At 39.4% G+C, this 26,935-nt stretch overlaps 1 protein-coding gene across 1 annotated transcript in view; it reads right to left on the bottom strand.

Moving 5' to 3' along the window:
• Positions 1-6,272: 6,272 nt before the first annotated feature.
• Positions 6,273-26,935, bottom strand: part of crfa4 (cytokine receptor family, class I receptor 4) — a 36,652-nt gene continuing 15,989 nt past the window's right edge. Inside the window, exons 3-9 of the mRNA XM_066706295.1 lie at positions 17,282-17,423; positions 14,852-15,021; positions 14,046-14,224; positions 13,323-13,476; positions 12,243-12,330; positions 11,249-11,318; positions 6,273-10,318 (exon numbers count right to left, since the gene is read on the bottom strand). Of these exons, the coding sequence (XP_066562392.1) occupies positions 9,476-10,318; positions 11,249-11,318; positions 12,243-12,330; positions 13,323-13,476; positions 14,046-14,224; positions 14,852-15,021; positions 17,282-17,423 (1,646 nt within the window). The 3' untranslated portion in view covers positions 6,273-9,475. The remainder of the gene's footprint in view (positions 10,319-11,248; positions 11,319-12,242; positions 12,331-13,322; positions 13,477-14,045; positions 14,225-14,851; positions 15,022-17,281; positions 17,424-26,935) is intronic.

Below are 26,935 nucleotides of genomic sequence, written 5' to 3'. Positions count from 1 at the left end.
GAGAATGGGCCGACTAGTTCAAGCTGATAGAAGAGCAACTTTGACTGAAATAACCACTCGTTACAACCGAGGTATGCAGCAAAGCATTTGTGAAGCCACAACACGTACAACCTAGAGGCGGATGGGCTACAACAGCAGAAGACCCCACCGGGTACCACTCATCTCCACTACAAATAGGAAAAAGAGGCTACAATTTGCACAAGCTCACCAAAATTGGACAGTTGAAGACTGGAAAAATGTTGCCTGGTCTGATGAGTCTCGATTTCTGTTGAGACATTCAGATGGTAGAGTCAGAATTTGGCGTAAACAGAATGAGAACATGGATCCATCATGCCTTGTTACCACTGTGCAGGCTGGTGGTGTTGGTGTAATGGTGTGGGGGATGTTTTCTTGGCACACTTTAGGCCCCTTAGTGCCAATTGGGCATCGTTTAAATGCCACGGCCTACCTGAGCATTGTTTCTGACCATGTCCATCCCTTTATGACCACCATGTACCCATCCTCTGATGGCTACTTCCAGCAGGATAATGCACCATGTCACAAAGGTCGAATCATTTCAAATTGGTTTCTTGAACATGACAATGAGTTCACTGTACTAAACTGGCCCCCACAGTCACCAGATCTCAACCCAATAGAGCATCTTTGGGATGTGGTGGAACGGGAGCTTCGTGCCCTGGATGTGCATCCCACAAATCTCCATCAACTGCAAGATGCTATCCTATCAATATGGGCCAACATTTCTAAAGAATGCTTTCAGCACCTTGTTGAATCAATGCCACGTAGAATTAAGGCAGTTCTGAAGGCGAAAGGGGGTCAAACACAGTATTAGTATGGTGTTCCTAATAATCCTTTAGGTGAGTGTATATATATATATATATATATATACGCACTCTCTCTCTCTCTCACTATATATATATATATTATACACTGATCAGCCATAACATTATGACCACTGACAGGTGAAGTGAATAACACTTATAATCTCATTATCATGGCACCTGTCAGTGGGTGGGATATATTAGGCAGCAAGTGAACATTTTGTCCTCAAAGTTGATGTGTTAGAAGCAGACAAAATGGGCAAGCGTAAGAATGTGATCGACTTTGACAAGGGCCAAATTGTGATGGCTAGATGACTGGGTCTCCAAAACTGCAGCTCTTGTGGTGTGTTCCCGGTCTGCAGTTGTCTGTATCTATCAAAAGTGGTGCAAGGAAGGAAAAGCAATGAACCAGTGACAGGGTCATGGGCGGCCAAGGCTCATTGATGCATGAGGGGAGCGAAGGCTGGCCAACAGATGAGCTACTGTAGCTTAAATTGCTGAAAAAATTAATGCTGGTTCTGATAGAAAGGTGTCAGAACACACAGTGCATCGCAGTTTGTTGCGTATGGGGCTGCGTAGCCGCAGACCAGTCAGGGTGCCCATGCTGACCCCTGTCCACTGCCGAAAGCGCCTACAATGGGCACATGAGCATCAGAACTGGACCACAGAGCAATGGAAGAAGGTGGCCTGGTCTGATGAATCACGAGTTCAAGGTGTTGACTTGGCCTCCAAATTCCCCAGATCTCAATCCAATCGAGCATGTGTGGGATGTGCTGGACAAACGAGACTGATCCATGGAGGTCCCACCTCGCAACTTACAGGACTTAAAGGATCTGCTGCTAGCGTCTTGGTGCCAGATACCACAGCACACCTTCAGAAGTCTAGTGGAGTCCATGCCTCGACGGGTCAGGGCTGTTTTGGTGGCAAAAGGGGGACCTACACAATATTAGGCAGGTGGTTATAATGTTATGGCTGATCGGTGTATATGTGTGTTTGTGTGTGTGATGTTAAACCATATAAATATTTTTGTTTTTTACACTCCAACTTCTTTACATTTTTTGTTCACATTGAACTCTTTTATCTTTGTATGTTAATAAACATGCATCCTGACAAGTTTAAAGGGTACCTAATATATTCAAACTAATTAGGCTGCTGCACTCTCCTACATAATTATGCAGCTAATAAAACAATATAAAAAAATCATTAAAAAATATGTCTTTGTAGTTTTTACATTTGCACAAAAATCATTATTTTCATTGACATTTTTAGATGTATGATTAAATAAGGGCTATAGTTTTAAATGTATTACAGTGGGATCTTGGGAATTATAAACCTTGAAAGAAAGAAGTACATTAAAACAAAAACAACAAAAATAAAAAGTCAACATGAAGGCAGAAATTCTTAGAAATTTAGAAAGCTGAATCCTTATGATTTGTTGGCCATTCACGAGCCAGAAGTGGTTTCATAAAGCAACACCCTTTAAGAAATGTTTTTAATTTAAACCTATGTTGAACAAAAGCTTCCGCTCCACAATGAGATGTGCCACCAGGTTCACTAGATGCCTGTGAGGCTGCAGTGTAATCAATGAGAGCTGCATTGCATATTGCCTCTTACGTTACAACTGTGCAGTTTGTGCTGTTGAAAAAAAGGCCGAAGCATTCACAGAGCGCGTTTCAGAGCACGTCTTCATTTTCCACCATGGTATGAAGGGTACAGCAAAGAGATGATCTGATTAACTTTGGACCATTCGAAACTGGGATGGCATCAGAGGGAAAAGGTAATCATTGATTTTATATAAAAAGGGAAATATAAAGGATGGATATAATCCCAAATGACAAGACACAGCTAGATTATTTATCTGGTTCCATCTATTCAAACAACACAAATTAAAAAGAAGTTAAGAGATGTTGCCCTAATTTATTATAGATTTCACACCTGCGATCAGTCAAATTCAAGCACCCAGTTTTCTTACTTGTGTGTATATGTATACATACAATGTATGTATTTATTTATTATTTATCAGACATTTCATGAATGGAAATATTCCCTAAGATTTAACACTTGACCAGTAGTGAAATATTTTATACAGTTACAAAACTAAAGCAAAATTGGAATGTCTGTGATTTAAATGTAATGCGTTTGAACCCAGAACATTTTATAACAAAAAGTGTCCAGTTAAACCAGCCCAGGCAAAGCAAAAATATTACATTAAAATCTATTACAGCATTAGCAATTAGGCAGCAATTAGTGTTCTGATCTAAACAGGTTATAGCATTGAACACATCTAAATGTAGGTTATGTATATTAGCTTGAAGGTGGAAAACAAATGAAAATAATACTTTGCATTTGACTTTTGTTTAATGAAAAACATTTATAATTATATTCACGAGACAGAAAACATTTGCCATTATTTAGAACAAAATGCTTTGCAAAATGCTCCCCATTTATTCTATTGTCCTTCTTATCTTTATTTTGCTTTATTGTTTGAGGGGAAATGAAATGGCATTTCTCTAATGAGAAACACAATCTACATATACATACACCGCAGAGAGCACAATGTGATCTGGCTCATAACATCCAGTAACCTTGCATAAACCTAAAATAGTATATAACTTTGTATAACCTCTCAAATCTACTATATTAGAAAATATTTCAAGTTCCCATTTCAGATTATATTTTTATGATGTGAATAATCGTATACTAAACACCTACATTTTGACCCAGCACCTCCTCTCATCTACAGCAGCTGTACAGGTATTCTTCTACTAACCTACCTTCTTTTTCTTCTTTCTCACCTCTCTCAGACTCTGTGCAAACCCACCAGGTATGACCCCATCCTCACTCGCATCCTCTAGGTGACTGCTCCTGATCTACTTACCTTCATCTCCTCCCGCCTCAACTCCTTCCTCCTTCCTGTCGGTTTCCCCTCTGCTTTGAAACAAACTTCTGTGATTCCACTACTCAAAAAGCACATCCTTGACCCTACTTCTTCTCAGAATTATCACCCTGTCTCCCTTCTCCACGTCCTCTCAGAAACCCTTCAGAGGTTTTCTCTGCATTTCTATCCCATCATTCACTCCTTGACCCTCTGCAATCGAGCTTCCACCCTGCCCACTCCACTGAAACTGTGTTTGGGCAGCCTCCCTCTCCTCTGTCCTGACCCTCCTTGATCTCTACGCAGCCTTCGACACTGTTGATCACCCTGTGCTCCTCTCCTCTCTTGCCAACCTTGGTTTCTCTGGAACTGCTCTCTCTTGGTTTTCCTCCAACCTCACTGATCGCACCTACCAAATGACATGGCGCAGATCTTCATCCACACCACAACCTCTTCTAACAGGTGTGGCCCAAGGCTCTGTCCTGGGCCCTCTCCTGTTCTCTCTCTCTCTCTACACATGTTCTCTGGGCCCCCTCATCACATCCCATGGATCCTCCTACCATTTCCATGCAGACAATGCCCAGATCTTCTTGTCTTTTCCCATTTCTGACCCCCACATCCCCTTTCGCATCTCTTCCACTTTGTCTGCTATTTCCTCCTGGATGCACTTGCATCACCTCAAGCTTGACCTCTCTGAATCTGAACTCCACTTCTTTCCCTCCTCCTCCTCACCTTCTACTGATCTCTCCATTTCAATTCCCCTGAAATCTACCCCACACTCTCTCTCTTCTTCCACTAAGAATTTAGTAGTCACCCTTGATCCTGCTCTATCCTACTCTGAGCACATCTCCACGCTGACACAGCCGATTCTTGCTGAGCAACATACACCGAATTTGCCCCTTCTTTGCTACCTGTCCAGACCCTGGTTCTCTCCTGCTTGGACTACTGCAACTTCCTCCTGGTTGGCATGCCTGCAACTACTACCCGCCCACTGCAGCTTATCCAGAACTTGTTGCTCATCTTGAGTCCTCTCTGCCCCAATTTGTACATGCTACTCCACTCCCACTACTGGCTTCTGATCTCGGCTCCAGACTTTGTCTCTTAGTTACAGTTGTCTTGACTAGACTGCTCCAAGCTACCTTCAGACCCTCATCTCTCATTATACTCCCTCCAGACTTCTCCAGTCCTCCTGAGCCAGAAGACTAATTTTACCCCCTCTCTGCTCCTCTTCCTCCAGAGCCTGTTCCTTTTCAACCCTTGCCTAAGTGGTGGAATGACCTTCTCACTGAGGTCAGGACAGTAGAGTCCCTGACCACCTTCTGGACTTTACTCAAGACACATATGTTCAGACTGTACTTCTAATATAGCAGCTTATTCTCCTGATTCTCCTTTTTATAACTATTCTTCCTCAAGCTCCTGCCTACTTATATATTGTTATATCTCCAGATGTTTTACTTCTCTTGAAAACATACACCGATCAGCCATAACATTATGACCACCTGCCTAATATTGTGTAGGTCCCCCTTTTGCTGCCAAAACAGCCCTGACCCGTCGAGGCATGGACTCCACTAGACTTCTGAAGGTGTGCTGTGGTATCTGGCACCAAGACGTTAGCAGCAGATCCTTTAAGTCCTGTAAGTTGCGAGGTGGGACCTCCATGGATCGGACTTGTTTGTCCAGCACATCCCACAGATGCTCGATTGGATTGAGAGCTGGGGAATTTGGAGGCCAAGTCAACACCTTGAACTCGTGATTCATCAGACCAGGCCACCTTCTTCCATTGCTCTGTGGTCCAGTTCTGATGCTCACGTGCCCATTGTAGGCGCTTTCGGCAGTGGACAAGGGTCAGCATGGGCACCCTGACTGGTCTGTGGCTACGCAGCCCCATACGCAACAAACTGCAATGCACTGTGTGTTCTGACACCTTTCTATCAGAACCACCATTAATTTTTTCAGCAATTTGAGCTACAGTAGCTCGTCTGTTGGATCGGACCACACGGGCCAGCCTTCGCTCCCCACGTGCATCAATGAGCCTTGGCCGCCCATGACCCTGTCGCCGGTTCACCACTTTACCTTCCTTGGAGCACTTTTGATAGGTACTGACCACTGCAGACCGGGAACACCCCACAAGAGCTGCAGTTTTGGAGATGCTCTGACCCAGTCGTCTAGCCATGTCAATTTGGCCCTTGTCAAAGTCGCTCAGATCCTTACGCTTCCCCATTTTTCCTGCTTCTAACACATTAACTTTGAGGACAAAATGTTCACTTGCTGCCTAATATATCCACCCACTGACACGTGCCATGATAATGAGATTATCAGTGTTATTCACTTCACCTGCCAGTGGTCATAATGTTATGACTGATCGGTGCACTTTTGTAATGCTTAAATTTAATTTTGTATTACTTTTCTAATGCTTGTGTAAACTGCAAGTCCTCCTGGATAAGGGCATCTGCCAATACATAATAATAATATACTCTGAAGGACCATTTTTTACCATTTGATTGGGTAGTGAATAATTAAGCAGAGGAAACAAAACAAATGTGGTGGTGAACTTAGCATAGAACAAACACCATTATAACTGTTAAGAAAAGGATTTATTATAGCATGGAAATGTGCTCAAACACTGTAACAAGAGAGTCATTTTACTGTGTCACTGTGTAAAAGAGATTGAAACACTTTGTACAAAATTTTGAACAGGTCATTAAATTAACACTTTTAACAGAAAATAGCTTATTGCGCCTTTCATATATACTGCACATTCTAAGGGGGTGTTTGGGCCATTATTTGTGAAATTGGCATAAAACAGAGAACATTTTGGTGTTCATCATTTAATGTTCATGCACATCTGTTAAAAATATGGTTATCAAATGAAAATAGATGGTTTTCCTCTAAATGTTAGTTCTAATTTTGATGAATAACAAGTTCAGTGATCTGCATAGTTATTGGCTAAACAGACAGCACTAAATGTGTAACCGACACAATAATCTATCTGTAATGCAGCAATAGCTATGTATCTTTATATTGTTGGGGATTGTTGCTAATCAGAACTTATTTTGTGGACAGATGAATGCTTCCTTTAGTAAAGACTGCATCATGTATTTTCCTTACCACTATTCTCCAAATTACTTTAAAAACAAAATATATTGCATTTTTATGATGTTTTTATTTTATTTTAGATTTAAGTTTCAGTTGAATCCATAATTTTGGTATTATTATTATAACACTCATGGATTGTATGCACTTTGCACATGATGTGAACTGATTTGCTGCTATCTACTGATTATATAAAATCAATTGAGATGTATTATACATTGCACAATGTACTTCTAACCACTTTTAATCAAACTATTTGAAGAACAATTGGGGTCTGTGATGGTTCTCTCTTATACAAAGGGGGTATTTAGAGAACTAACCACCAGGAGCACTATAGAGATTGCTAACAGTCACTATAAAAATCATAATAAAACAAACTGGAAAGATGTTCTAAGCTTTTTATGCCTAAGCAAAATCTGTTTTACCTTGATAGAATAAACACATACTTAGGGAGCTAGATTGTGTTTAAGGTATTACTGGGTGATAAGCATTTAAAATAGTTATTTATTTTAAGGATATGTGGAAAAAAAACATTGCTTGAAGCAGGAAGGCTGAAAAACAAACAACAGGCTGCAAAATATGAACACAACTGAACCCGACAGAGATAAGGCACAAACAAAAACCTCAAGGCAGTCAAATACAACTGAACAGCACTGAGAATTTAGGAAATACAACAGGATCATTGAACAATGTACAGACAGTGGTAATCTCAATTAACTAATATTTCAATAGGGTGACCAGACAGCTCTAGGTTTACTAGGGCGAACCTGACGGGCGGACCTGGCAATTCAGAATGCATTCAATTGTTTGGTTCGATGGAGGAAGAAAAACAGCTCCTTGAAAGAAAACCAGAAGACTCAGGGTTGCCACACATGGTTTAACAGCTAGTCTACAGCTCTCCACTTACTCATGATGGGAGATTAATAAATCCTCTGGTATCTCAGGCTTCTCATGTGAATGAAAAAAGCCAGCACTTGCAGTATCGCAAAATTAAACCTTCAGGCCAAAGAAAATTCCCCTTGAGCTCCAAAGCTAACTGGGGTGAAGTCTGTGTGAGGGAGAAAGCCACCGTCTGTGTGGACAGAGTAGGAGGAGCCAAAGAGAAACGGAGAACGCAGGGTCCGCTCCCAGATTACCCACGAGCCCCCATGCCATTAATCACACCACGGCTCTAATTAAAGTAATCTATCATCTCAGCAAATGACCATGCTCCAGTGACCGTCTTGTACCATAATAGTGAACGTGGCGCCAGCTAGTCACCCTTGCTTTCCCAAAAGTAGGTTCCTCTAGTGTTATCTACTAATTAATTTATTACAAAATTAAAGAGTTTTAATAGACTACATATAGCCAAGGCAAAGCTCTAACACCCAGTTAGTTTTTTTAACAACTTCATACTATCACTGTCAGGACTGTCTCTTACTATCAGAATAAAAATACAGTGGCAGCATTACTTTGATCACAAATACTTCAGAACACAACAAAAAAGGAAACACACAGTTGTCATTTTTTTTTTAAAGTGGTTGTTTAAGAAATGTTCTTGTAGGCATATGCACAGATTTACTAAACAAAACCTTTCAATCATTTTTTTCTAAAGAGGCTCATATTTAAACAAAGAGAAAAAGGATTTAAGGAAAATTATGAGAAGGTATTTAGTGTGTTTTTACAGGTTTCCTTACACCTTATATGTCTTGCAAGGCCATCACAATGTTGAAATTAAGAAAACATTTTAGGTTTTGTCTGGCATCATTTCACTCTGAGTTCACAGTTTATAGTTTGGCGTTTGCTCCAGTAACATTATTATAGTAACACTTTGACAGTGCACAGACTGCCATATGCAATCTATTGATCTTTTCCAAAACAGGGCTCATACTTGACAAGTTCATACAGGCAGAATTTGTAGTATAATTGTAACTTTTATATTTTTAAACAAAATTAAGAAATGCAAATATCTTACAGAATATCATACCTTGTCCCTGGATGTAACAGTAGGGTAAACCACCAGTCTTTCACATGTGAAGGGTTGAACTGGGTGCACACTTGATGCCTGAAAGTAGTACTACTTGTGACTTGTAGTAGATGTAGATATTTGACAGTGTCTCCTATACTTTCTTTCCCTGAGGGATGTCTTACCATATAGTTTTCATTACTTCTTTGCTCTGATGTAAAGCTATAAACACATCCTTGTGTTACTGTTCATACTGTTGCTCCCTACCTCATGCACATGTTAGATATCTTTGCACATATACTCCACTGCTTTATACCATGTGGCCAATAGGTTTCATCTAGTGTCTTGGATTATTTTTAATTAAAGTGTTGTACAAATGCAAATTAGTGTGCCAGTGATACAGGAAGATATAAAAGATTAATCAAAATCAGTCTAACCAACATTCCCCACTGTATTAGAACTAGTTTGTGTACTGCAGATAGTTTCATTGCTTTGATTGTCACAATAAAATATTTTAAGCCTGAAGTCATTTCTGGAAATATTTCAGAATCATCACATGTAGGACTTGAATGAAACTGTAAGTCAATTGGCAAAGCATCATCATCTAAAATTGGAGCCCTGCAAGATAAAAGAGTGTACTTCACAGCATCCAGCCTGAGGCCTGGTCAGATCCTTTGGTCAACACTTGTCCAAGTAAAGGAAACCAGCTCATTAAAACTATACATTTAGATGAATATGTAGATTTTAGATCTTCTTCATTATGGGTGCTGGCAGCAAAGGCACTGCAAGTTCATTCTGCTCTATGCATAAGTAGTCATTGCAGTGGTTGAACTTGTACAGCGATTTCTCCTCAGGCGAAACCGAACACGCAAAAAGACCTTGCTGAAGATGCAGAGACTCCACTGTAGTGTAACTTTCTCGTTCTTCTGCAGCCCCAACTTTGAGTTTGTTAGATGCCAGATTGTGGGGCTTGGGCTTGCTCTGCATCTGATTGTTTTTGTCTGCTATATTTTTCAACTCTTGCTGCTTTGCCTTGTCAGCATTTCCAGAAGCATCCCGTAGCTCCAGATAGGGTGATTTTTGCCCATGGTCTGGAAAGCAGGGAACAAGCTGGATTGTCCCATTGTTGTTCACTGTGTTTACACAGGTGTAAAAATCCTGGCTGGCCTTCAAGGTTTTGGTGGGACTGAGTGTGATGCTGTAGCCCATGGGGTTGGTGATGGTTTCAAAGGATTTCTCCATGGCCACCTGGGTCTGCCTGCTCCAGTTGGGGGTGTCATTTGGATTCAAGGGACTTGGCTCTTCCTTGCTGAGGCTTCCTTGGCCTGCTTCAATACTACTGGAACCCTCCAGCTTGTGCAATAGCATCTGCTCCTCCTTTGCTCCAACAACCAAGAAAGGTTGGTTCTGGGGCTGAAGGCTGGGCGTCCTCTCTCTCTCCTCCTTCACCATCTTGGCCAGAGGACTGTCTTTGAAGGAAAGCCCCTCATCTGTGCTCACCTCAAACCAGGCCTCCTCCTTGTACTCAGGGGGGTTGTATCCATGGAAGGAGGTAAATAGACGGTCAATTTCATCCATCTTGCCCTTCTGGATGGAAGAAAGAATTTGATATAGGTGACTAATCAAAATATTAGCTATTAAAGTGAAATACTGTATGAATTTGGAAAGATTTCATACACATTTTAAAGCTTTCAGTTGATTAATATTTAACAGTTTTGCTTTTCCAAAATGTACTAGTGCCATTTTCATTAAAAAAAACTAAACAAAATGTGCCTGTTAATTCAGGTTATTTCACATCAGATGGAATTTTGAGTTGATATTAAAAAATATATATTCAAGACGGTTGGTAGACAAGATAAAGCTCATAGTCCACAATTTATGTCCCTGTCCCACATAGTACTGTGCAATTTTTAGTCCACAGTTTCGACCACAAACAAAATAAATATATAGATTTCACTTCCATATACTTTTGAATGCATCTGCTTGTTTTGGTCCAGATCTCTTTCCAATTTATTTTTCATAGCTGACACTTTTCAGATACCATATGTATGATACACTTCTTAATGAGAACATTCTTTAACTTGCACTGGATTCTCAAAAAAAACTGCATTTTAACTGACTATGAAAATCAACTCTGAGCTGCCTGAGCCACAGACTAGCTTGGAAGGGATTAGATCTCTTGGATAATGATTTGATTTTAATGAACCCGACATATTTTTCCTACAATAATGGAAATATTCTTTAACCAGAAAATGTGTATGTAAAAAAACATGACACCACATTACAGAGTAATAATTTTGTTTAAAGAACAAAACCATCAAACAAACTAAATATGAACAAATATACATATTTGTATATTTTTTACTATACTTTTAATTTTGAACCCACCCGCCACCCCTAGTTTGAGGTATTAGGTCAGGTATTCCTCACAGGAGAAGAGTAAAAAGCCCTGAAGGATTGCTTTAGTATGGATCAAGAGCAAGATTATCAGTGCCGACAACTAAGAGGGAGTTTTACCTTCAAAAGCATTGGATCAATCCCTCTGATTCTGGGTTTAGGAATCGGAGGCAAGAGAAAGGCTTTAATCCTACCAGAGAAAAATAAATCAAAGCAGAACATTAAAGGCATTTTTTTTTTCCTTCTTCTCAGAGAAACATTGATTTTTTTAAAAGGGGCTGCGATTTACATAATATCGGGAGCTGCTCACTGCCTCTGGAAGCCACGGCGATTCAACACCATTTTCTTTCACCTGCCAGGTCATTTCAATTCTTTTTAAGCAGTGAAGTAATGAAGTGAAGTGGCTGGAAGTCCAGTGTCTTTTGCAAAGGCTCTGAAAGGCACACTGGGCTCCTTAACCAAATTTGTTGTTTTGAAAGTTCACAACCTGGAGCACGCTTGTTTTGTCTTGTCACAGACGCATGGGTGATCTACTACACTTTTCTACACGTCAGCACAGACCGGTTTAACTTACAGTATGCACTTCTCACTAGTGCACAATGGTCGCTATGGTTGTTTAGTACAGTAACACAGATATAAAAACTAGTTTGTACATAATGTAATAAATAAAACACAATCACAGTGGAAGATGGCATTATATAATGAGCAAAGATGTGTCAGGTTATTTTATTTTTTCAGATAAGCTTGTTCTTAATAACTTTTTAAACCTATTTTGCTGATTTCTGTATTCATAGAAAAGGTAAAAACTGCATGATAACATTTCTTAATAGCCATTTTTTGTTGTTATGTTATAGTTTCAATAATCTGTGAACTAACTCATTAAATTAATTTAAAAAAAAAAATTGTGTAGTCCAGATATTACACAGGTAATTTATGATGATGATGATGATGATTATAAGCAGCAGTAGTATTCAGTTTATAGAAAACTTGAATCTGAAAACTCCCACACTGTGTACAGCAATACTGACATCTAGCTGTGAAGAAGCAGAACAACAACTCACTCCAGTGTTTCTTTTAACACGTTTTTTATGTAGATTGTTTAGGTTTCCCTCACCTTTTTCTCCGAGGTATCACACCAAAAGCAATGATCAAGAAAGCCATAATGCCAACTACAGAGACTAGAATCAATGACAGCATCTTATCTGTAACAGAGAGAAAGAAAAAATATTGTAAAAGCATGTATTTAATATATTTCTTAGGATTTGTGTCTACCAAGAAAATGTTCTGCACAACTGTTTTGCATTGTATTGATATATATGACATCTATCACATATCGCTGATAAAAAGCCATAATATTCTTTGAAATACCAGTCTCTTGTATGATGCTTTGGCTGTTAAAAGAACAAATTCTGTTTAATGTCGTAGAAAAAAGCCCACTGTCAAATACTCTGCCCCAACTTGTTATTTTCACAATTGAGGAATCCTGTCTTCATAGCATAAACTTTCAAAATACAGCACTGAAATGTCAGCTGTATTACTGAAAATTGTGGCTAATCTAATTTTAATGGTATCTAGACATAAATGTCAGCCTTCACTGCAACACCTTAAACAACATTAGTTTGACCAGAGAAAAAACAGTCAGTGGGAAATAAGCAGAACCATACAAAACAGATATGTTTACTATTCTTCAATCCACATAAATCATATACAATACCTTGTTCTGTGGAATACAGAAATATCTTTCTACGGTACCTGGATTACCTGAACAGACATTCATTAACTTTCTTAGTTTATATATGTCGATTAAATCTGTGCTTTATTTTTAGCACTGATAAATATTATTCCCTGAAACACTTAAGACAATGATTAATGTGTGGTGTAAGCTACTTGTGCAATATCCGGCTTCTGGCTGAAAAGCCACCTAGTACAGCCCTAGAGACTCAAATCTATTGTTTATTTACAGGGCTGTCCACATAATGTTTCATGTCTGTAATTAGTAAGTTAGTAAGTTATAAGTTAAAGGTAATTGATACCTGTAGCACATTTATATAATAAAATGTGTATTATTATTAGTAGTAGCAATAGCAGTAGTAGGAATATTTAAAAACTAACAATAATAAAGAATGGATGGGCCACTCCTGTTTCAGGCTGTGATATAGTGTCCTTGCTGACACTCGGGGGGGTGGCACCATACCTATGCCCTGTGTGGGAGGGACAGTCACAGTGAGAGGGCTGCTCCACTGGCTCCACAGCCCTGAGTTCCTGGATTTGCAGCGCACTTGAAATATGTAGCTCCCTGCTGGCAGGTCCAGGACCTCTAGCCTCTGCTCTCTCAGGATGCCTTTTACCTGTGTTGGGCAACAAAGAAATTACAGCCTTAGTCTACCCAAATTAGCCCATTTCCATCAATATGAAACTTTACCCATAATTCCTCTTTGCCAACTTAATCTAAAGATTATTGTGTTAAAGAGAACCGACAAATGCAGAACGGTCAATAACACAATGCTGTGAAAGCAGCCAGTAGGAGGTGAGCAACAGCCATTACTTATTTGTACAAAATGTAATCTCTCTTAATCAAAGATCTCCCAACAAGTTGACAGTTACAGCTGCAGAAGAGCACACTGGACTAATACCTTGATTGGGCTTGCATTTAATCTAGCAGCATTTCATTTTTTTGGTGATATTTTTGGTCAACATTTGTTTTTTTTATGAATAAAGACGTTATTTTTGAGGCTCTGAATGCTTTTGTGGTGGAGTTGTTTGCCTGATGTTGCACCACTGGATGGTTTTGCAGTGGAAGCGCCGGATCAGTACATATGTGTTAACTTTTTGGGCAGTCTGTGAGCTAGCTTTCACGGATAGCCAGTGTGCCACATTTTTCAGCCAAATTGTCCGTCTCTCAAACCATCTGCCTCACCTTCCAGTTGTTGGGCTCAGTGCTGCGACGGAACTGCACTTCATAAACGAGCGTCAGCCAGCCGACCTGCACATCTGCCGTGGTGGGGTAATGCCACGACAACACCACTGTCTGCCCCGAGCCCTCCTGACTGCTGTTGACAAACCAGTGTGTCAGGTTGAATGGTGGGTCAGGCTCAACTGTGAGAGGAGAAAACACACAGACATACACACAGGTACACAAGAAAAGCATGAGTTTGATGTGTATTAACAAGAGCAATTGAAAACAGGTGAACAATTGAAATCCGGGCTGTCAGAAGGCAGGGTTGTCACTAAGACGAGAAGGTGCAAAAAGCTGAAAATGCAGAGATGCACCCGGGGCTAATTTCACATATATACACAAGCACAGAAATAACAAATAGGACCACATATGTCTTCACATATTCACAGATTCTAACAAACACCAAGCAAGCCTAAGATTTATAACTATAACAGTCTCATATCCAATTCCTCATTATGGCCTCTAGGCGACGGCATTTGTAAATAATAGATCCAAAATGTCTCTCTTCTCAATAACATCTCCCCCCTCCTCAGAACTTTAATATTTTCAATTCCCACATATTTGAGAGAGGCAATGTTATGATCATATATTATTATATGTGAAGATAAATACGGGCAATATTTATTCAGGTCTTTACTTTACTTTAGATCCGTCAGTAATATATATGCCAAATGCCAAAGAGCTTAATAAAACAGAAAGGAGTAGATGTGTTTTTTGTGTATTATTTAATCAGTGAAACCACCTGTCTGTCTTTCCCCTGGTCGTACCTATATCAGCCACATCCAGGCAGAACTCTTCAGAGGTCTGCGAGCCGTAGCGGTTTGTCGCCGTCACGTTGATGCAGTAGTCTACCCACACCTGTGTGTGAGCGCTGTTGAAGTAGCAGCTGTTTTTGCCCCCCGTCACATAGTCTGGACACTCTTTCTTTGGCCCATATCTAAAAAATGACAAGACAGGTAAATGGTGAGAAAACATATAACAATAATGACTACAGAAATGGCCCGATATACATTTGAGTTATGAGACATGCCTAGGATCTGTAACACTCTTAACTCTCACTCTAACCTATAACAGATATGTTAAAGATGCAGCAGGCTGCCATGTGGTTCAAATAGTAAAGCACTTCACTTTGGTTAAAGACAATCTCCAGAGATAGCAAGATTACAAATAATTTTTGTGAAAAATGTCTTCTTGTACATGCCACGTATTAGATGCATGGATCTCGGCTCGTTCCTGAACAAAAGCTCCCTGGAGCTCCTGCACAGTCAAGGGATATGCCACATGGCAGGGACATCACTAGAGATTCATGGATAGGGGGGTCTAGGCATACTCCTCCCCCAAAACGTCTTTCATCATGTATTTTTAGAGTAACAACGGGTGTAAAATCTATCAAAATAAGGTTATTTTTGGTCAAGGTTGGCTAAAAGTATACCTGTCTCATAGTATTTGTTAGACACTGATCTAATATGACTTAATTAAATTCTATCCAAATAAAGAAATTAAATTCCACTTTGTCCCCATCCATCCAACACCAACAAAAAGCACAAAAATGGCTGTACTCTGTAGCCAAAATACTTTTTGGATTTTATTTTGAGAGAGAGAGAGAGAGAGAGAGAGAGAGAGAGCGAGAGAGAGAAATGAGAAGACATGCAGGTCATATACCATTAGAAAAAAGTTTCACCCTTTTGTTAATTGTTGCTCAAAATTAACCCAATAATTCAGACACATGGAACATCTTAAACAGTATCATCCACAATGGGGCAAAACTAAACTCAACTAATGAGCTAAATAAACAAAAAAAAACGGAATAAAGAAGAATAAAAATAAAATCTGATAAAAAGTAAGATCCCAAACAAATATTACAACCTATATTACAGAACTGCTCCTCCTCACATTTGTGAGTTAAAATAAAATCAAATTAACAAGTGCAGACACTTCAAAAGGCCTTTGGTTTTTCATTCAATAGCAGTATAATTTTTGCAACTGCACTGTGCTAATGCCACCACATAGGGGCGCCAATATCACTCTGTATATAAATGTACAACATACATTTTCAAGCCCAATAAATGAAAAGTAACAGATTCCCAAAGTAAACCTCATGTATCCCTATTTTAATTATTTGTAATCAGTTTGTAATTGGTATGTTATACATGACCCTACTTATAATATAATAACTACAGGTCATAAGAAGTAATGGCAACAACTGATCAGTCACCATGTTTACATGGAAGTAGGATTCCAGCTGAACACTGTATTCTAAGTAGCTTTTTCATGCCACAGGGTATAGTAAATAAATCTGGAAGTACTCAGGACAGCGATATTCTGAAACATGATCTGAATATCCCCTTCATATTGTGGAAATTATCAGAATACTGTTATCGGGTGATTGTTTAGAAGCCATATGTAGGGGTGTATTAACAGTATGGCAGCATATTAATGGACAAATAAAACATTAAACCCTAAGAACTGTTCTGAAGTTGCTCATTGTTAATGCTTCATAACAGATTGCTCTTGAAGGCTATTTGTTTTTATCGGCGTGTGTATGTGCTTTACGTTTTTTTCGATGCAAGAAACATGATGTTACCATGGGATACACTTACAATGGCTAGTCCTACACTGAATACTGTCTGCATGTAATCACACTGTATTGGTTAATAGTATCTTGTTTCCAGTACTAAGCAGCTTTAGCAGTAGCGGGGTTGGTCAGATTCTAGTTTTTTTGCCTATGGGTAGACTGGAACTAGGTCTGGGGTTTAAATAAGGTGAGGGTCTGGAGTTAGCATTGGGGTAAAGGCTGGGACTAAAATCAAACGTTTTTTAAGATACATATAATGACAATATATTACAGTTTTGTTTTTCAATCCTGCACTAGTGTATTGCGGTGGAATGATCACCAGTTTTAAAGCAAAAATAAGCTTTTCTTTTCAAACAACAAACCATTGAAAGAAAGAGCTGCATAATCCCCTGGGTTTAGCTTCTTTTTTATTTTCCTGGAAAGCGTCACCAACAATGAAGCTTTTCAGGCAGTACTGGAATCTGTAGGGAATTCAGGTTGGTTGGCAACCTGTACCGGTCATATTGCATTAGCCTCAAGCTGAGATTAATTTTACTTGAAATAAAATAAATAAAATAAGCTTGAACGCTGGCTGTGTGAGCACCCAAGCAGGCGGGCAGAGCGCGTGTGTGGGAGCACTCACTCCTCAGTGTAGGTAAAGGTGTAGGTAGTGTTGCCGGTGCTCTCGACGCCTCGGTCCCCGGTGCTCCACCAGCAGGTGAACGTCTCCTGGTTCGGGGAGCGGCAGGACTCGATGTAGGGTTTGGCAGGCAGCAGAGCAGTATCTGTGAAACAGCAGGGCACACAGTTGGCACAGATGGTGAATGCTGCAAATCAGCAATGCACATTTATAGAACCGTATATGAATGGGCTTAAGACCTTTTCATTAAATGTGCATGAACAACATCACCCCTTGGCTGAGTTCCAGATTTGTATTTATATACAGTGAGAGAAAAAAGTATTTGATCCCCTGCTGATTTTGTACGTTTGCCCACTGACAAAGAAATGATCAGTCTATAATTTTAATGGTAGGTGTATTTTAATAGTGAGAGACAGAATAACAACAAAAAAATCCAGAAAAACACATTTCAAAAAAGTTATAAATTGATTTGCATGTTAATGAGGGGAAATAAGTATTTGACCCCTTCGACTTAGTACTTGGTGGCAAAACCCTTGTTGGCAAACACAGAGGTCAGACGTTTCTTGTAGTTGGCCACCAGGTTTGCACACATCTCAGGAGGGATTTTGTCCCACTCCTCTTTGCAGATCCTCTCCAAGTCATTAAGTTTTCGAGGCTGACGTTTGGCAACTCGAACCTTCAGCTCCCTCCACAGATTTTCTATGGGATTAAGGTCTGGAGACTGGCTAGGCCACTCCAGGACCTTCATGTGCTTCTTCTTGAGCCACTCCTTTGTTGCCTTGGCTGTGTGTTTTGGGTCACTGTCATGCTGGAATACCCATCCACGACCCATTTTCAATGCCCTGGCTGAGGGAAGGAGGATCTCACCCAAGATTTGACGGTACATGGCCCCGTCCATCGTCCCTTTGATGCGGTGCAGTTGTCCTGTCCCCTTAGCAGAAAAACACCCCCAAAGCATAATCTTTCCACCTCCATGTTTGACGGTGGGGATGGTGTTCTTGGGGTCATTCCTCCTCCTCCAAACACGGCGAGTTGAGTTGATGCCAAAGAGCTCGATTTTGGTCTCATCTGACCACAACACTTTCACCCAGTTCTCCTCTGAATCATTCAGATGTTCACTGGCAAGCTTCAGACGGGCCTGTACATGTGCTTTCTTGAGCAGGGGGACCTTGCGGGCGCTGCAGGATTTCAGTCCTTCACGGCGTAGTGTGTTACCAATTGTTTTCTTGGTGACTATGGTCCCAGCTGCCTTGAGATCATTAACAAGATCCTCCTGTGTAGTTCTGGGCTGATTCCTCACCGTTCTCATGATCATTGAAACTCCACGAGGTGAGATCTTGCATGGAGCCCCAGACTGAGGGAGACTGACAGTTATTTTGCGTTTCTTCAATTTGCGAATAATCGCACCAACTGTTGTCACCTTCTCACCAAGCTGCTTGGCGATGGTCTTGTAGCCCATTCCAGCCTTGTGTAGGTCTACAATCTTGTCCCTGACATCCTTGGACAGCTCTTCGGTGGTGGCCATGGTGGAGAGTTTGGAATCTGATTGATTGATTGCTTCTGTGGACAGGTGTCTTTTATACAGGTAACGAGCTGAGATTAGGAGCACCCCCTTTAAGAGAGTCTCAGCTCGTTACCTGTATAAAAGACACCTGGGAGCCAGAAATCTTGCTGATTGATAGGGGATCAAATACTTATTTCACTCATTAACATGCAAATCAATTTATAACTTTTTTGAAATGCGTTTTTCTGGTTTTTTTTGTTGTTATTCTGTCTCTCACTGTTAAAATACACCTACCATTAAAATTATAGACTGATCATTTCTTTGTCAGTGGGCAAACGTACAAAATCAGCAGGGGATCAAATACTTTTTTCCCCTCACTGTATGTATATATTTTTTGTATTCATTATGCAGCTGATAGTATAACTGGGAGTATAAAAATGCTATGTAATTACTCATATCCTTCAGGGAGAAAAAACAAACAAAAAGGTCTCAAATCCCACTGCCAGTCAACACCTACACAACAGTGTTGACTTCACAACTTTTATTTCCACCTTCTTAAGTAAAACCCAGTAAGCAGGAAGATGAAGGCAGAACACACACAAATTGGATTCTATATCCATATGAGCCAAAGGAATATATTTAAGGCCCAGGTTGAACATGTGCATTAAATGGATAAGGGCGTCTGCCAAGAAATACAAATAATAATAATAATAAAAATTTAGAAATTCATCGCAAAATTGGCCAACATGAATGATTCATGTATTTTATAATACATTTTAGATGCATTCAATCCTACAAATAGTACATACAAATACAGTTCATGAATACATAAAAGATTAACACTTTAATACAGGCAGAGGTATAATTCCAGGTTAGTAAATATAACCAAAAAAGTTGCCATTCTAGGACGTGTTCATTTAGTTTTGTTAACAGCAAATCACTCGGAGTGAACTTGGAGAGTTCAAGATCAATCTCAGTTAAACATGTATGTATGAGAATTGAAATTCCATGTATTTGACATATTTTCATAACATATCTTTCCAATCGACATTTCAAAATCAAATATTTTTATAGGTCTCTCACCTTCTACCTCAAAATCACTTGGTCCAAGTGAAAATCCCAGCGAGTATCACTGCATCTCACCATAAAGATGGGCTCTAGTTAAGATGAGGATACAAGGGGTATTTTCTTCATCTGTATCCTTCATTTAATACTGTTTCTCACACTAGCAGATCTGAAGTTGAATTGCAGTGGTGACTGCAAAATCTCACTCCTGTCCTTAAAATGTGTTCATTAATCATAACTGAGCCACTCTGTCCCAGTATTGCCAGCACTGGGAGAATATGATTCATAATGTTTTCAAGACAGAAAACACTTCTTCAAACAGAGAGTCTGGAACAGATGTGGTTGAAGCTGAAAATTTGGGAACATTTAAAAAAAAACTGGACACCAAACGAGCTCGATGGGTCGAATGGCCTCCTCTCGTTTATAAACATTCTTTTTCTTAATGTTCTTTCTTATGTTTTTATTTATCATTTATACATTGGTGGTCGGGGGTTGGAACAAAATTATTTTGCAATAACGTCACCCCCTCCTTACAGACACCTTCACTAAGCCCCTGATATAATATATTTTCCCCATAGGTAAGCACTATTCTCCAGTATGCAATAGGTTATATACAGTCTCAGCAGAAACCCTCATGCTTTACGGACTACAGCCCCCGTCTCTAGCGGGGGTTTCCCTTTCTACTATGGAGGGTGACCAGTCGGCAGGGGATCCACGGCAAGGCAGATCAGCCACAGTAAGTGTCCTATGCAGTTTATTAGCACCACTAGATCAGTATAAAAAACATTTTAAAGACCTCATGCTTGCACAGATAACTGAGGAAGGGGCCTTCTTGCCTTTTTCCAGTAAAAGTCAGATACAAGACCTACTCACTAGTGCAAAGAGAAACATTGAAAAGTAGTATTTGTTATTCTTTCTATACCAGGAGAGGAAATTCAATAGACCGTGAATGTCAGACAATCCCTCGTGATTTGCAATTGAGTTATTATTCATGATACTTTACTTGTTATCCTGGATCTGGGGATATCAGACCGTTACAGGCTTGATGCTATGTTGTTAAATAAAGAAAATACAATTTTGATTTTAAAAATGAATTGCTGTAGTAACATAAAATGTAAACATTTAAAACTGACATAAATGGCCTCTACAGTTATATAAGCAATTCCCCAATCCAATATTAGCATCTCTTTCAATACATAGCAGAGTTTGGAAGCGGCAATTATTTAATGTCTTTCTCCCCTTTTACCTTGGTGCTGTGATATATAGACATTCAGCTACATTGTATGGCATGGTTCATGAAACAGGGTCCATGTTGTTATGATCTAGCCCACATAGCTACAGCACAACAAAAGAAACAACTCTTTCGGCATAGTGGTAGTGTATGTGTATGTGGAAAAGTCGTATGCAATTATTTTACTATGTTGTTATATGATCTGCACATTTGTTTTGCAAGCTACTTAATTATGAAACTCAGTCTGTCTTCAAGTGGGGCTTTTCTGTGTGCTTCCATCAGTTCCACTGCAATAACAAAGATATTTCATGGCCCGACAGAAAGATAGAACATGCATCGCGAAGAAGCGTACTATTAAGTTTACAAGGAACATATTCTTACAATCCCTTCTTTCATGAAAAAGGCTAAATATCCAAACAAGTTAGTTTAATAAAACATTAACTGGCTAACTGTTTCACACAGGAGGCACCTGATGCTGAATGACAGTTTTTTTGGTTTAGCAGGGCTACGGAAACCTATGCTTCACTACGTCACTTGCTGCTAAGAACCATCCCAGCACTTTAGGGGATTGATATTGCTCCCTTGAGACCAATACAGTATGTAGGCCATCAACACCTCTACGTAGCATCCCAAGACTGGAGAGACAACAGGATGGAAGAGTCAGGATGCTGAAAGCTATATTTGCAAAACAGTCAAGACTCGTTTGCACACTGCTATTTTTGCTGACTCCCAACTAATGACTTGAAGCAATATTGACAGAACTAGAAGCTTTAAAGCCCTATATAAATAACTAATGATGAAGATCTGTGTGTGTAAATCCCACAGTTCGGTTTGTTTAGCTGCGTAATCAATGATTATAGAGTAGCGAAACAAGAACCATGGGTTAAAGTTATAAGACAGGCTTTTTCTCTGAGAGCAGTCTGCTGGGAAATTGTAAAAAAAAGCCTGCTTTTCCTTTACAGCACATGCATATGCTGTCCAACGCAATTAATTTCATAACGGTTTCATGAAGAATACTCGGATGCAGAATCCAATTTAAACCAATTTAATATAGTCCTTGACATAAATATTTCCTTGTGATTGTTATTATAATGCTGTAAGGAACTACATAAGTCAACTACACTGAGATTAACTCAGGGGAGGACTGTGCTATATCTGTTGAAATAGGCTTCATTAAAATCAGCTGATGTGTGTGTTAATCTGTTACCTTCCCATGAACCCACACTGGAAGACAAACAAATAAGTTAACAAAGTCTTCAAGCAGTGCAATGCAATTTACTTATCAGGGTCTCAAAAAACAACTCCAAAAAAACATTATCTTTTTAAATAAGTATGGGCACATAGCATACACAGTATTGTTAAAAAGTGTTAAAATAAAATAAAAAATGAATCACACTACATTTAAATGCAACCAGAATTTGCCCTTTTAAATGTAAATACTAGCTCAAAAATAGGATAATGTACTTTTCTAAATATGATCTACTAAAATGGTATACGTTTACTGGTGAATTGGAAAGAATCACGTGTTCCAGACAGTGCTGCTTTCTATCTACTGGAATATGTAAGTGTCTTTGAAAACATCAATAGTACTTTAAAGATCTTAAACAGGATTATGGTCCACTTCTGGGGGCAAAGAAACAGTTATTCTTTGTTGAGAATGTCCACTTATTCTTGGTTGCAAACCACATCTAATTAAGACAAATGTAATAAATAAAAGCATCCAAAACAGTTGACCATGTAAGCCTTTGCAATGCTTAAGTCAGTGTACAAAACATCAGCCTACCTTCCCATCGGTGAGACGGGTTCTGAAATGTGTCACCGCTTCAAGCAAGTGCTAAACTGTCTAAAAATGTTTTAGAGATGTTCTGTTCATTTCTTATCAATTACTGGGAAAACCATCATTTGATATTCTGAATTATAGGAAGGGGTTCCAGTTTTATTCATTTAATATTAACCACAAAGTACCTTAACATGAAATCCTGCATCAGTATCATTATTACTACTATTACTATCATCAACATCATCATCATCACCATGAATGATAATAAAATGGTTTACATCTCTTAAAATGGAGGCCTTCATGCATAACGAGAATTAGGGTTTGAAAAGTCAAGTATCAAGAATGACTTTCTCTAATGGCAGCGAAGGAGGCCAGTGAAAATAACCGACACTTAAAAAAAAATAAACATCCACACTTCAGATATTAAATGGAGCAGCTGTGTCCAAACCAACAACTAAATGACAGATCAGAAGGCAAAATTCCAGTTCAATATTTTATACTTAAATTGAATGATTGATGACAGAGGCAATGCTTGAATATTTTAATCTTCGAAACGTTATAAACAGCCAAAGCTTGCACAGATTAATATTAAATGCCGGCTAATTCGCTATTTATTTGTGTTACTTTCATCTTCCCCAGCAGAGGTGTTGGTTTTAAAGTTTACTCATCTGTGGTGACTGAAACTTCACATTGTACTCCCAGGCTGAGAGGCGGAGTTAAAGCATGATTTGTGAGTCAGAGATAATCGAAACAAAATAATCCTCTGTAAATAAATGCAGTTTTCCGTTTTTGAAAATGGCACAAAGAAGTGGTTTAAGAATGTATTTTTTTAATGTGTAATTGTGCCAACTGTAAGACTCCATGGATAAGAGCATCTGCCAAGAAATAATAACAAAACCAATAATAAGGTCTGTGTCAACTGATGACAATTATCTAATTATCTAATTGCAGTTATGCTAGCAAAATCATGAATGCTTATAAAAAGCGACTCTCGTAGTAGGAAAATACATACTTCACAAGTAACCCAAATATTCAAAGGTAAAATGATAAAAAAATATTAAATATTAAATGTATACATAGAACACAAAATGGCAAAGTTTGTGCTTTACCAGAATCTTTCACAACCCCATGTACAGATATTGAAGCAAAGTTATTTTTGTGATAATGCAAATAATTTAACTAAATTAAAAGGCAGGAGGATATCATTATGTGATTGTAATTCTAGCCTTTACAAAATCATATCTGGATGACTGTTGTGTCTCTTGTGCTCGGTTCCTGTAGTAACACTGGAGATATAATGGTGATATTCCAGTCCATATGGTTAAAATGGGCCTTGAAAACAGATACAGCATCAAATTGACATGTAATGTACTAAAATACTTTTTAAATTATATAAAAAATGCATCAAACATAAGTTTCTTAAGAATATACTGAAAAAAAAAATTGTTAATAATAATTATAAATAATGTAGCACAACATTTCTTGAGTGCAACTGCAGGAAAAATAACTTAACCTGAAACCTACTTGCAGACCTCGAGGGAAACAAGCTGAAACAAGCATGTCAAAGACCCAAGTGTAATAGTCCATCCTACTTCGAATCTTACTGTTAAAATAGTAAATGGGATACTGTTGCATTCAATTACACATCCACCTAATCCCTCTGTTAACAATATTAATTAGTTCATTTTTAAAAGATTAGAGATAAACCTCAGATGGAAAGCCGATGAGGGTGTTAAAGCAAATTAAAAGTGCATGAATCCGATAAGAATTCCAAAATCAGGCATTAAAGGAAAAAAGTTTTGTTTTGTATTTAAGGACACTGTGGCGCTGTTGTTCCCTCATCCCTCAGAGGAGAAGAGTAAATGCTTGAGGCGGTTATCTCTGTCCCTTGAGAGTGACAAAGAGCATGTTGTTTAAAGAGGTCTGATATAACCGTTGTGCTTCTCTGCCTCTGGGTAGCAAAGTACTTACGGAACCCTGCAAATACATTCCCAATTTAATATGCCAAGAAAGAAATGTTTCATTAGTTTACATTATGCTCAGGATTAAAACTTTTACACTCACTAAAATGTTAATTCCTGACCAGCTCTTGAATAAAATCCACTTTAGCAGTCCCTCACAAAATACATGAGAAATAAATATATTGTGGTACGAAGTATGCACACATACACCGATCAGCCATAACATTATGACCACTGACAGGTGAAGTGAATAACACTGATAATCTCATTATCATGGCACCTGTCAGTGGGTGGGATATATTAGGCTGCAAGTGAACATGTTGTCCTCAAAGTTGATGTGTTAGAAGCAGGAAAAATCGGCATACGTAAGGATCTGAGCGACTTTGACAAGGGCCAAATTGTGATGGCTAGACGACTGGGTCAGAGCATCTCCAAAACTGCAGCTCTTGTGGGGTGTTCCCGGTCTGCAGTGGTCAGTACCTATCAAAAGTGCTCCAAGGAAGGAAAAGCGGTGAACCGGCGACAGGGTCATGGGCGGCCAAGGCTCATTGATGCACGTGGGGAGCGAAGGCTGGCCCGTGTGGTCCGATCCAACAGACGAGCTACTGTAGCTCAAATTGCTGAAAAAGTGAATGCTGGTTCTGATAGAAAGGTGTCAGAACACACAGTGCATCGCAGTTTGTTGCGTATGGGGCTGCGTAGCCTCAGCCCAGTCAGGGTGCCCATGCTGACCCCTGTCCACTGCCGAAAGCGCCTACAATGGGCATGTGAGCATCATTACTGGACCACAGAGCAATGGAAGAAGGTGGCCTGGTCTGATGAATCACGAGTTCAAGGTGTTGACTTGGCCTTCAAATTCCCCAGATCTCAATCCAATCGAGCATGTGTGGGATGTGCTGGACAAACAAGTCCGATCCATGGAGGCCCCACCTCGCAACTTACAGGACTTAAAAGATCTGCTGCTAATGTCTTGGTGCCAGATACCACAGCACACCTTCAGAGGTTTGGTGGAGTCCATGCCTTTACGGGTCAGGGCTGTTTGGGACCTACACAATATTAGGCAGGTGGTCATAATGTTATGGCTGATCGGTCTATATTTCTATACATTATAATATATTGTGTTGCATTTCAAAATATGTGCTTTGGTGCCATCTATTCATGCATTTTAGTACCCTGTTTATATTGGTGTTCCCTGTGGGCTGTGATGGGTCAGTCGTGTGTTCTGCTGGAATACCCGCCATGTTTTATATGCCAGGTGTCTGTTGTAGGTTACTGGCCTGTCTGCAGTTTTCAGGTCAAGTATGTTGTAATACTATAACAGCTAACAGAAAGAGATATGGAAAGAGCATTCCAATTCAAGTAATTTTCTGATGACAGTATGTGAATGTTCTCCATAATACCTACCCATAAAATGTTACTTTATGCTTATTCAGAATTACCCTTTACAATGAATAACAGTACACTATATTGTCAAAGTATTTGCTATGATTATAATAGCTGGTTTAAAACTGTAGGTTCACAGTTAGGCCTAGTTCTCCCAGTTCTACCTTGAATGACTTGGAATGGTCAATTTCAGTGGACCTTCACACTTTACACAACCTGCATGTGCTAAGTATGTATTGCCCTAGATACAAATGACATTTGATTTATTTATTTCAGTGCACATCACAGTATGGTGAAAATCCGAATGAAAAGTCATTCAGGGATTTAAAAACAAATAAATAATAACATTTTATTCTAGTAAGCCTTGTATGTTTGCTGAATGCATTAAAACAAATCAACATTTTGTCCAGTTTAAAATCCAACTTAGTTCCATCCATCCATTTTCAAAACCGCTTATCCTGGGTGAGGGTCGCGGGGAAGCCAGAGCCAATTCCACCAGGCATAGGGCGCAAGGCAGGAATACACCTAGGATGGGATGCCAGGCCATCGCTGGGCAATACACACACACAGGGCAATTTAGAGTGACCAGTCAACCTAACCCACATGTTTTTGGACAGTGGGAGGAAACCAGAAGAAACATGCAAACTCCACACAGACAGGCCACCCAGGACCCTGAAGCTGAGAGACAGTAGTGCTAACCACCGCGCCACCATGCCACCCATCCAACTTAAGT

Source organism: Amia ocellicauda, chromosome 6 (genome assembly GCF_036373705.1).
Source record: "Amia ocellicauda isolate fAmiCal2 chromosome 6, fAmiCal2.hap1, whole genome shotgun sequence".
Lineage (NCBI taxonomy): Eukaryota > Metazoa > Chordata > Actinopteri > Amiiformes > Amiidae > Amia > Amia ocellicauda.
Note: the sequence above shows the minus strand (reverse complement) of the source record. Positions and strands in the feature narration are given on the sequence as shown.